Source organism: Atta colombica, unplaced genomic scaffold (genome assembly GCF_001594045.1).
Source record: "Atta colombica isolate Treedump-2 unplaced genomic scaffold, Acol1.0 scaffold150, whole genome shotgun sequence".
In the NCBI taxonomy this organism is placed as follows: domain Eukaryota; kingdom Metazoa; phylum Arthropoda; class Insecta; order Hymenoptera; family Formicidae; genus Atta; species Atta colombica.
The window spans coordinates 973,325-986,732 of record NW_017259240.1 but is presented as its reverse complement, the minus strand read 5'-3'; the positions used below and the strand labels follow the sequence as shown (position 1 = coordinate 986,732).

The window sequence follows — 13,408 nt, the reverse complement described above, 5'->3', positions numbered from 1 at the left end:
GCTCGGCGCCGCGCCGGTGTGCAGCGGGCAGCAACAGCCGGAGCAACAACACGCGGACGCTTCCGGCTGCGAGCTCTGCCGTATTATGCGGGCGTTGGGCGACGTAGTGACCAACACCGGCGGCGGCGGCGCCTGACACGGGCAGCAGTGGTGGCCACTCTTCACGCTCTCTCTTTGGAAAACAACAACAAAAAAAACACACATTACACGTGGTTTTACATGCACATACATACGCGCGCGCGTAGAGCTTGACGCCTAACAATAAGATTCGATTTTTCCTTTTTTTCCGAAATCCCAAGTGAACGCTTTAAGTTAGTTGAAAATTTTATCTGACCCATTTACGTTTAACTCTTTGAGGATCAGCGATCGATAATCCGATTTAGGCCCCTTTTCAGAAAAAATAACTTTGTTGATAATCGATTAAATGCTACACTGAGAAAAAGATATTGAAAAATTTATTTGTGGGAGATAATGTTTATTTTATTTAAATAAATCCTTATTTAAAAGCGGCGAAATAAAATTTTATTTCTATCCCAAATAAATCATCTATTTTTTTTTTATATTTAATTAATGAGGAAAATGTGATATATTTCACAGCAATGCGTATTCCATTATTACAATCAAATGTTTTTATAAATATGAAGTAAGGAAATATCACAAATAACATTTGCTTTGAATATTTTTATTCTTTTTCTCAGTACAGTGTATTAATTGCATGTTAATACTTCTAAAGAAAAAAAAATGTTTTTTATAGAGAAAGATACTGAGAGAGAGAGAGAGAGAAACTTGTATCACGAATATTTTTATCCATCACTCAAAGAGTTAAAAGCTGACCGCTTAGTTTTACTGTTGATAATTTCCAGTTACTTGATTTTATCTTCGCCTGCCAGATAAAAAATGAAATTAACTTCCGTAATTAACTTTAATATCACACTTCTCTCATTTTCTGTAAACGTTTTCTCAATTTTTATTTTTGATTTTTATTTTTGAATCATATATATTAACATTGAGTATAATATTCAACCACTTTAGCTTGACATAATTATATAAAGTTGACATCGTGATAAGATAAACTACTAAATAGGGAGAGAAAGGCAAGAGAGAAACTTGATTCTAAAATACAATATCATCGCGCGCAATGGCTGCTCTCGTGTCGTTTATAGTATCTAAAAATTCTACGGTTGGTATAGTTTCACGGCTGGTATGGACTATAAAGTTAAACTAATAGTTCCAAATACGTGATCCAATATTGCACATGGCCCACTCGTCCGTGGACTAATCTCACTGAAAACTGTTTCGCCACTAAATTGGTGCGATTGGTGTCTCAAAGGTCTCTTTCAACTTCAGACATAGGGAATAATAATAATTATTTCAATCCCAAGGTATCGAACAATTTCTAAGTTGTAAGTAAAATTACGAATTAATGACAACTTATTATTCGAAATAAAATTATAAATTAATTTTGCGAATTCTAACAAATAGCTAACAAAATTTTATTTGATTGTAACTATACTTTATTTTAACAAAAGTTGCAATTAATTATTTAACTTTAGAGTTCATATAACTTCAGTTCTTTCTTTTTTAGACGAATATCAGTTCGAAGATGTTTAGAGCATGCATTTATGGGTTATGGAATGTGGTATTTCTAGAGTATTCCAAATATATATATAATGTAAACATAAAATTGCTGATGAAATTATTGCGCGAGATTCCAGCGAACCTTGTTGGTTAGACGTTAATTTGATTATGTCGGTGGAATATATTTGGAACAGCTTTCTGTCTAAAGGCGCTTTAAGTCAAGAGCCATCGGTTTATAAGACAGGTGGTAAGTCTGTCATCTGGAGATATCATTAACTGTACACTTCAACCTGAAAACTAAAGTTCGATGAAAACTGAAGTTTCTTGGCTTCTGAGCGGCTTCTTAAGATAAGAACAAATCTTTTATTCAAAACTGCCAATATACTTATTTTATGTTACACAAAAGATATATTTACAAAAGTATAACTTTCTTGATAAACGAATAAGATACCTTTCAATATCAATATTGTACCAGCTGTACCAGCTGCTCGACCTGATAATTTTATTTGCAAAAAATTATACGTATTTTGTACACCGATACAAAATCTTTCAGAGAACAAATCTTTGAGGATGTTAACAAAATAAACTTGGAATTAATTTAAGTTTTGCTGTTCTGTACTCAAAGTCCGTTTTGTCGAATTTTATTGCATAAGTCTTTTCATTCTCATGTAAGAATGTAACTGTTGAACACCTCAATTTATATTTTAGTAACTCAAGTGTCTTGTACGTCATCCCTTGACATTACAACACGTGAGTTATGGTCTCAATTTAATGTCATTCGATGTCTGATAGAAATTAAAATGAGAATACGCTTAATACATAATAAATTTAACCAGTTCTAACAGCCACGAATGCTGAAAAATTTAACGCAAAAAGAAAAGATTTGAGAAAGGTCAACAGCGTCGATTTTCATGTCGGGAATTCTCGACAATGCCATTTTTCGTATGTCGTTTCACTCGCGGCAATCCCGGGTGTACGTTTCCCGGACTCCGAAGAGGTTACAGGGCGACATAAAATTTCACCAGCTCAACTTTTGACCCGGTGAACGTGATCATCCTAGAAACTCGCGACGGCGTTGAGAGTCAGGAATTCTCTGGACTGGCAAAAAAGAGAAAGCCTCTTTTGCCTCGACAAGCTTGTTTAAGGAAACAAAGGCATTGCATTTTTCTGAGAACGACGCATTTTTGGGAGAACGGCGATTCCCGGCGAATTGCCGGGCGCACTTAAATAAAAGTGGCCGACTCCAGCCATTCTCGCGACGCGAACAGATTGTCTTTTCGTGGCCGAGATAAAAATCCATTGTATCCGTAAATACAATGTTCCTTGATTTAGAAAAATGACTATCCCAGCTAATCCATAAAACAAATTAACAAAAGATATTTAAAAAAATCTTTTTTTGACACAAAGAGCAATATACTAGGTTGTTAAAAAAGTTCTGAATCACTCTTCAAAAATGATTATGCACAGCAAAAAAGATTTTGCTAAAATATTAAAAAATACAAGTAAATACAGATCTGAAAATAAAATTTTGTTTAAAATAATTACGTAGAAAACTCAAGCATGATGAGCAATATTATATAATACAAAGTTTGAGTTCTAACAACTAACTTGAGAACATCTCTTAAATAATTATTTTGATAATCTAATAAAATTATTTTCAGATCTATGAACACGGAAAATCAAATTTTTAATAGCAGCAATTATGCTTTGCTAAAAATGTATTTGTTGTCACAGTAAAATAATTTCCCACTATTAATTGTTACTGCATCATTTCCTTAGTAGGAGAAAGTTGCTGAATGTATACTGGTCCTCTAAATCGTATTTCATCTCTCTCTCGATATTTTAAATTAATACTTAATATAAGCCACATTCATTAACAAAAATATGAAATAAATGAGAAATAAGTAATATAGATAAAAATTTAATAGATTATTATTATTTAATAGATATTATTTAATAGATCTTGTTTTATAGATAGTAGTATTTTAAAATTATAAGGTACATTTAATATTAACTTTTGATCAATTTATGTAGCTAATAATCAATTAAGCATATTAGTTATACTAAGCTAATAAAAGTAATGCAATCACGCTATTTTATTATGAAAGTTTTCATAAAAGAAGGTTTATATATTTTTCATTGTAAAATATTTTTCATTGTATACATATTTACAATTGTTATAAAGATTAAATTGATACTTTTATAAAATCTATCAAGTTCTCTAAATTATACGACTCCATAAGATAAAATTGATAATTGACAACAGTAAAATTAATAATAGATGTGAATTCCAAAAATAAGTTCAAGCCAATTTTACTTTGACGTCCTTGTCTTTTCATTATTATTATTTAATAATTATTAAATACTTATTTTGTTTTTTTGATAAATTATTAAAATTATAACGTTAATTAATTATTACGTATTAGTTAGTGATTTCTTTTATTAATTTTATATTTTTAATTAATTTCGTTTATAAATTTAATACTTTCGAAGGAGAGGCGATGTAGAATAACCTATAAGTACGATTTATATAAATAATATAAACGATAATCAAACTTTTAGATAGATACTTCAATAAAACTATTCTTTCTATATGCGTTTATCCATCAAAGTTTTTGTAATATTATGTTGTTTGTATTAGTAAAATTGCTACGATTTAAATGTTAAAGGTGGCGGAATATTACAATCTGCATGGGCGTATGCAGAATTTCAAGAAAGAAATAAAAATTTACTTTAACATAAAAGTTATTAAAATATATACCATATATGTATATTATATGTATATTAGCCTGTTTTCGAGGACTTCAACGAGCTTTCTTAATATTTCTTTTTCTTTTTTATCGTTTTTCTGTATACACTTAGCATATAGCAATCCATTGAGGCGATTTTCCGACGTCGTTAACAGCAACTAGATTTTCAATGTATCTACTGGAAAACCTTTCAATGGTGCTCGTTGTTCATCGTTGCACGTTTGGACTAAAAAATATACAAGGCACGTTTCGTTGCTGGGAAGACAGTTTTGGTTTCTTTTATTAATTCCATTTCTTTAACTTCTTCTTTTTCAGAATGTATCATAGTTTATTGCTAAAATTATTCAAATTATAATAATCAGAAAAAATTGTATGCTTTTTTTTTCAAATCTTCTAATGTCATATTCAATATATTAAAAGAGTGTAGTGCTAAAAATGAAAAAGAAGTCCTCGTCGGAAAATCGCTACTTCAGTGAAGCTAAGAATCTAAGTAAGAAATTATCGATGACCTTTTTTTAGCTCCTTACTGGATCTAAATGTATAAGCCAATCATATTAAAGAATTTTACAACAGTTGCAAAGTTGCTTTCTCTGTTAAACGCAGCCAATGATTTTCACAATTTCATAATTTTTTCTTGTTAAAATTTAAAGAGGAACAGCGTTTCCATGTTTCGCCTATTACAATCGAAGTATTACTGCGTTATTAGATATTGAGATAAAAGCTTGTTTACGAAAATCGTCAAGGAAATTTGCAAAGTCAAAGATGATTGGGCATGATAGCTTTATTTTGAGAAAAAAATTGTTTCTGAATAAAGAACTCCTCATTAATCACAAGAGAAAGTGATTTCATTAAAATTGACTGAAATTGTAATATTTTTAGTTTATAAGATGACGATAAAAAATTTCTATAGACACAACCAAAAATAGACAGATTTTAATCCATTTGAAAATCACTATTTTGAGTTTAATTGTACTAAAAAGTACTGTTATCTGTATATAATTTGTTTTTTATTATGTATATGAATATACAATAAAGTTAAGAATTTATGTAATCATACGCATGTTTGTCGAGTAGATTCATGTCTCAATGTTTGCGAAGATAATGTGAATATACATATTATATGTCGATATGTATATATCAGGTGTCGATAGCTGTTCCATTAGTATGTCTGACATTATTATGTATGGTATAATGGTATACATGTAGCATTATATTTATTTATACGTGTATAAATGCCTAGACAATTGAAAAAGAAACAAATTGTGTATTATAGATAAAACTATTTTTCGGTCCGACCCAAAACAGCAACATTCAGTTAGTGCTACAACAAAATCTATTCGTTTTTAATGATTGTGGCTATGAAGATTTAATCAGGATCTTATACTGTTATACATTACAAAATACCACACGTTGAAAATAAAAATTTGTTGAAAAACGCGAAATTTGTTATTTAAAAAAAAAATATATTACAAAAGTAATTAAATGCCACGCAAAATTATAAATAAATTCTACTAGTATAATATTTCTATCAAAATAATTTAGTTGAGCTACTATAATTATTTCAACTTAGATGGTGTTGACATAAATAAACATATTAGCAACTAAATAATGATTGAATCAAACCAAACAATTGGATAAACCAAACATAAAAATTTTGTCCGTATAACCAATTTTCAATGCGATTTCAGCCAACTGAAACTACTTTTTCCATATGATTGCGGGGGGTATAGGAAGTACGGGAGAGGAAAGGATCTTTTTGTATATAAAACCGTTCTTTCTGAAGGTTGATTCAGAACACTTTTGACAACTCAGAATTGTCATGTAATTTCGAACTGTCACAAATTTCGTGACATTTGAATATTCGCGATTGGCTGTACAATGAATATCGGAAATTGTCTATGCATACACTACACCTGGGCCATCACTGTCCCAGTGATATATTGGGAATAGTGTATCGGTACCCAATGAATAAGTAATACGAAGACGGCATAACGAAATCATAAGCAATATCGAGAAGGAGAAAAACGAATTCTTGATTCATGCACGTGTTTCCCTATCGAGAACCATCTGAAACTATCTGCCCCGATTCCGTTACATACAAACGCAAGTTTACAATGGCGCGGTCGACTAATACTCGCGGAGTAGTTAAACTTTGCCAATTACACGAATAGTCTAAACTTTCTGAATTCGTGTTAAAGCCGCACGGCGATCGTTTTCTTTTTTCGACACATGCTAAATTCTCATAGATTGTACCATAGCATGTGCTAAAAATATACCGTTTCTTTATGCGGCGTTACTTAAATTTGCCATGCAATGCAAATTTAAGTAACGCCGCATAAAGAAACGGTATATTTTTAGCACATGCTATGGTACACGTATGAACAAGCTACGTCGTCAGTCATTCAAACGAGTAACGTTCAATTTCTTTTCATTTCACTCTGCAAACTGTCGTTAGTGATGGCATTTGGTGATCAAATTTAGCGGTTTCTTGAAAAGTATAAATGTGGCTTCTCGCTCTTTCTTTCACCTTTATATTCGTTATATTTCAAATTTAATATTTATTTATTTTAACACGTTGATATGTAAAACTACGCTCGTGCTTTTATATTTCCGATTGAATAAATGGCTGTACTTTTTCCAGGTACGCGTATTAACAAACATGTGAAACCGCGCGATACAGCGGTTGCCTCATGAAAAATAAATGTCACTGCCATATTGATGATCAAGTACACGAAACGACTATTTCTATGTGCCTATATTATCTCTATTAAGTAGAAAAGTGAGGTCGTATCGAATGTTCCTTTATACGGTCAAGGCCATTGTATGTTTAGCTCACGTAATGATGGAAAACTAAACTGTGACCCACGGAATACGATATTATCTGATGGAGAAAGAAAAAAATCAAATATTTGAACATTCGACGCTTCGCGAGACATATATATATATATATATATATATCGCTTTTTCTAAATATTTATTTCTCTCTTTTTATAGCTTAAAGTAGCAATAAATTAAATTACTGCGCTATTTTATATTATAAAGAGAGAAGGAAATAAACACAGAAAAAGAAAAAAACGAAAAAAAAAACAGCATTTTCCATATTTTCATCATCGTTATTCCTTTTTCTAAAAAAAAGTTTACCTAGAGACGCTGCGGGCCAAATGAAGGGCCGAGGTGGGCGCAAGGGAATCCCTTCGGTCGCACCTGCATCTGTACTGATGCGACTGTCTGGACGACCGGTAGGATGTCGGCTGCGCCTGCAACTGCGACTGCTGCACCTGCGGCTGCTGGAGCTGCGGCTGCGGCTGCGGCTGCTGTTGCTGCTGCGGCTGTTGCTGCTGTTGCTGCTGAATCTGTGACGGCAGTGGTGGCTGCGGCTCGCCGTCCAGTCGGCAGTGAAGCTCGATGTCCGGTACCGATCTGGTAGCCGGATCCTCGTTGGTGCCGCTCTCCTCGGAGCCGCCGAGCCCGGACACGGACAGTTGCGGCGAGGCAACCAGGAAGGTCGCCCGATCCTGCCGCGTGAGCACCGGCTTGCCCTGAGACGCCGCGGCCACCACGACCGGCGGTGGCGGTGGCCTGCCCAACAGAGCCGCCGTTTCCTCGTTACTTCCATAATCGGTACCGGCACCACCTTCCTGCCCGACCGCGTTACCGTTCGTATTCATCTCGTGCCGGCTAGTAGTCCGCTGCTACGTTACGTTGCCATCCCCTGGAACGAGAATCGTAAAGCCATTTACCAATAAGATCCTCAGCAGATCCCTGAATCCTGGTTGTAATACATTATATACATAAATAGGGGATTTCCCGATTATATCCTCAAGATTGAGATCCAATTTACAAGCAAAGATGATTGATAACGAATTGACGTCATGATTGATATCAAAATTTTAGAATTCGAGAGAGAAAATAATGATTTACTCGTAGAAATTTTAATTTTGATTTTTTATTTCATCTAATTTCGTTCAAACGTAAAGAAAGGAAGTAAAAGAAGAAGAAAAAAAGAAATTTAATTTGTTAAATTTCATACAAGATGAAAAAATTTGTATTTGTTAAACCAAACATTGTTAAAATTTTTTGTCGATCTTTTAACATACTCAAATGTTAATTTCATATAATGTGATTATATTATTTTAACATTTTGTGTTAAATTTTTTTTAGTTTAAAATAACGCAATTTATCAGTAAGTAATTAAATAACAAAAAAATTAATGTAGTTTTAAAACACAAATATTAATTGTAAAATAAATAAATAAAAGAATGTACACGTTTATTTTACGAATGTACAGTTTATTATAAATGTTTTTTATTTAAAAAAATAATGAAATTAAAATATCAAATAATAAGATTTCTTATTTTCTAAGTTTTCAAATTTATTAAAAGAGAGTAAGAGTAAATAAGAATCATGCGCAGGTGTATTCGGAGCGACAATGTGGTACAAAGTAAAAAAAAACCAGCTCGCTATATAAATACCCAGAAAAATATAGGGAGAACAATATATGAGATGTTATCGTAAGGCCTTACAATGTATAATTGTTACAATTTTTTACTGTATTATAACACCTCGTATACATCAGGTTTTGATCTATTATTAAATTATGTTTTTCTGGATGCTAATATATTAAGTAAAAACTTTACGAAGTCTTCAACACGCTAAAAAAAAATACTTGACGTAGTAAGAAGCTTATTTTTGTGAAACATTATATGCTGATATTACTAAAGAAATATATCCTTCCACAATTTGTTTCCTAATTGTGATACAGTGTTTTTTGTATCTTTGCATAAGATTCATGTTATTTCTTAACATTCATCTTGTAAAATTAAAGTTAAATATGACTGTTTCGAATTCGTGAAGTATAATTTATCACAAATTTCTTTCCAATTGTGTAAGACTGTATTTAATTTTATAAATCTTTGTTTGATCCACTCTCACCTCATAGTTACTCCATTTCCAACTGTAAAATTGAGGATTCGAATAGAGAACATATATACATCGACGAAATCAGTGGCGAAGCACAAGTTCAAGAGCTCTACGTGAATATTGGTTTCCGGATTGCTGTCGAGCGATAGTCACAGCAAATTTCGAGTATCACCTTCCGAAAGTGCTTCAGAAATATCGACCGCAGACGCGGTTGCGCTCGGCTCGATTTGTGGCCTTTCGAGATTTCCGTTGCAAGATACACCGGCCGTGGTTTGCCGCAAGATTTACCAAGCTAGGCATCGTCGACCGGTTAGGTCACTGACGAGTCTCTCGTCACCTACGTACATACGTTAATATATATAAGGTGATTCATTTAAAACGTCCCGCCTCGCAGGGCGCAATATACGGAAAGTGACATAGGGATTATTCATTGCTGCCCCTCGAATTCGGATTAAAAACGTGAAAAAGACAAATATAATTAATGTGGACGGAAAAAAAGGTTAGTTAGTCATTACAATTGTATGACCAAAAAATGCGCATCAATATATTTTTTGGTCATAAGAACTAAAGTACAATTGTGATAACCAAGATCGGCATATCTTAACGGCTACGATTAAAGTATGTCCATCTTACGGTTATTACAACCAATTTAAATGTATTGATGAGCGAAAATTCATTATTTCTGGTTGTACAACCGCAGCATTTTTTCCGTGTATAATTAATATTAAACGGATCTCGCTTTGGTAAAATTTTATGTATAGGATTGGAAATATGAAGAAGTTGATGGCACATAATTTTTATTGAAAAACAATTGCCATATATATTGCCATATATAGGAATTGCAAGGCAAAGCTGCTTACTTAAACTTCTCCAATTCTCTGGCTTAACGATAAAATTCGTGGCTTCGAAAACGTCGTTACGTTTGTAACAGCGTCACTTGTTTCTCTGTCGACTCAATTTTGCACTCAGCTACTTGCGCTAATTCGAGCAAATTAACACCGCGGACACTTTTTGTACATGAAAAATTTTATTCTTTCGACTATCGCGAAAATTGAATATCGGTAAAATGGCGCGCACCATTAGTAGAGTAATTTTGTCACAGAGTATGATCGCATAAAAACCACATTAGTATAATTAAGCGTTTGCTAAGTACATACACACACACACACACACACACACACACACACACACACACACACACACACACACAAAGCGAATTATAAGTAAGATTATGATATTAAGAACAACAATAAAGGCATACTGATGCCTATTAAGTCAATCTTCGTAGCTTTGTCACTGCAAAGATGTAAAAGCGAAAGGCATCCACTCCAAAATTAATTTAATATTTATTACGAGGTTCAAATCTTCTTCTGCAGTTGAATACAGAACATAAACCAAAATAATTTCAAATTAATTAGGAATAAAATAACGCAATGGACGAAAATTCATATAATGTATTCCTTTTTAAATAAATAAATAAATAAAATAATAAAAAATTATATTTCATATTGTATACGTATATTTAAAATTGTAATGTAAATGTACAATTGACCCTACAATGACAAACGTATGGCATATCTAGGAGTTTTCTCGAAAATCAAGATTAATATTTCTATAATTTTGAAAATTTACTAATCTACTTGATAGATTTAAATATGTCATAGGATACCTTTTTCTTTGATATAAAAGACAGCATTAATTAGCGAATAATCTTTAATAATAACGATTGAAAGTTCGTAATCATTATGTTATACAATTAGTGTGTCGTAAATTTTTTTTAATATTTATTTATGGCATATTTTTCTTTAATTTCAACATTTCTAGTTTTCTAAATTTAAGAAGTCTTTTATTTTTTTAAATCTTAATTTTTTTTCAGATATAAATTTTTAAAATTTCTTTTTTGTTATAACATTTTATTAACAAAGATACATTCGCATGTTATCACGGGATTGACTTAATAGACATCGGCTTTGCCTTTATTATCGTTCTTAATATCGTAATTTTACTTATAATTCGCTTTATATATATTATGTTTCTTAATGTTGGCGTGTCGATTTAAAATCTTTTTCTTCTTTTTTGTATTTATTTAATAATGAGATGTATCCATTAATGAGATAAGTAAAAAAAATGAGGTGTTGCGAAGTAAATTAATACACAGACAGTGTCATGTTTATTATGCTACATTTCACATAAGGTAAGAAACGGGCAGCCGACGCGGCGTTAGTGTAAGCGAGGAAAGAAAGAAAAATTTATAAGGTCGCTTCGCAATAATGTCTCTGGTAGCAACACCGTATTACTCGTAAAAGTTATTCGGCTGGCTCTTCCACAACATGGAATAAGGAACTACGCATCGCGTAAGCCAAGTGAAGCTTATGTACCTCCTTTGTGTGTTCAATTTTTCAAGAGCCTCATCCTCGAACACCTTGCTCGAGTTTCTCGCTCGTTACTTCATATTCCTAAGAGCTCATGTACCAGGATCTGCAAAGTAATTTTTTCGAAATACAGGTGAATTCGTCATTTTCTGAAAGGCAAGGTAAAAAGTGGATGTTGGCGTTCATAGAACTCCTCTCTGATGCAACTTCACCATTTTCCGAGGAAACACCGATCAAAAATAGAAAATGAAGTCAGATGAATAATGTATAATGGTAGATGAGATGTGATATTCTATGCTCAGAGAAAAACATAATGATGACAACAATAAAGGTAACCACGTAAGTTTTATATGTAAAAATGTATATAATCGAATAAACTAACGTACATATAATTGAACAAATTATTTTCTAATTGCAATAACTATAAAATACATAATCTAATAACTATAATATAAAATACACATCTATTCAACTATACGTATTTACATTAATTCTATATATACTAACTTGTATAGTTATTACTTTTATAATTGTTGTTATGTTATCATTACGTCTTTTTTCTCTGATAAAAGATTCACACTTGAGATTCACATGTATGTCGATATTGTAAGTTTTTTTGTGTTTTTACTTGATAAAACACCTCTTAAAATGTATCTCTGTCATTTTATATAGTAATAACTATCCAAAAATACAAGATCGCTAATGCTGACAGAGAACTTATAACTCAAAAATTTCTCATCGAAAAAAGATTTGTAACCAGTATTTGAAAAACGTCTTTATATTAACTACAAGAATATGCAGTGAAAAATAGAGGTTGATATTTAGAAATTTTAGGTGAATCTTGACTTGATCTTGAGGACAAAAGTCATCATTTTTTTTCCCCAAATAACTAATCGTAAGTAATATTTGTCTTAATCTTAGGAATTTTGAGATATTTTAGTGAATTGATTAAAACAAATCGCTTTAATTTGTATCTTCTTACATTTACTTATAAAACGGGGAAAATACATTTGAAGGGGTATTTTATCGAATAAAAACAAAATCTTGCAATATCTATGTATGATCGCAAGTGAGTCCTTTGTGAGTGTACATCAAACATGAAATTGCTCCGAGACGGATCAGTGATGCGGTAAACGGAAATATAACATGAGCACGCGAATTTCACATTTGTACATATCGGTTTTACGTTTCGCAAGTAATATCAAGATAATCAAGATAATCAAACCGTTACAAATTATTAGCGGATATTAACTTGGTGCATTAATGCAGCAACGCCCAGTTCAAGCAATATCCATAATTCCTGCCGATACCTTAACCGAAAACATGTCGGTGAGTATTGCCCCTCCCATATCGCGTTAGAAGTGTAGATCCTCAAGTCTCAGGAGGATAAACATGAATAATTAAGATGATAAGTGGATCACGATGACTTGCGCAATGCCCCACGTACATATGGGGTAGATCATGCAATTGGAGAGTTAAATAAAGGTTCCACGTGTTACACGCACAAAGCGAGACATACACTTTCTCTCGTAGCTGCCGTGACAGAGATTTGATTCTACTATCCGAACGTGCGCACGACGACAACGTTATACCGCCGTGTTTCGATTCTCTGCGGAATGGAGTGACTTTATGAAGTGACTTTATGGATGTGATCACGACGTCGCTTGCGAGTTCGTTAGGGTCATCCCTTCCCCCGAGCTCGTAATTAGAGAGCGAGGAGGGTGCACTTTGCAATTTATATGCCGACGGTCGATGGTCGCGACTGTTAACGAGATGGAATTCGTCACG

The 13,408-nt window shown here is 32.7% G+C and overlaps 1 protein-coding gene across 1 annotated transcript in view; it reads right to left on the bottom strand.

Moving 5' to 3' along the window:
• LOC108685281 (small conductance calcium-activated potassium channel protein) overlaps window positions 1–13,408 on the bottom strand; it is a 187,121-nt gene that overhangs the window by 125,052 nt on the left and 48,661 nt on the right. Inside the window, exons 2-3 of the mRNA XM_018189997.1 lie at window positions 7,470–8,040; window positions 3–172 (exon numbers count right to left, since the gene is read on the bottom strand). Coding sequence (XP_018045486.1) covers window positions 3–172; window positions 7,470–7,996 — 697 coding nt within the window. The 5' untranslated portion in view covers window positions 7,997–8,040. The remainder of the gene's footprint in view (window positions 1–2; window positions 173–7,469; window positions 8,041–13,408) is intronic.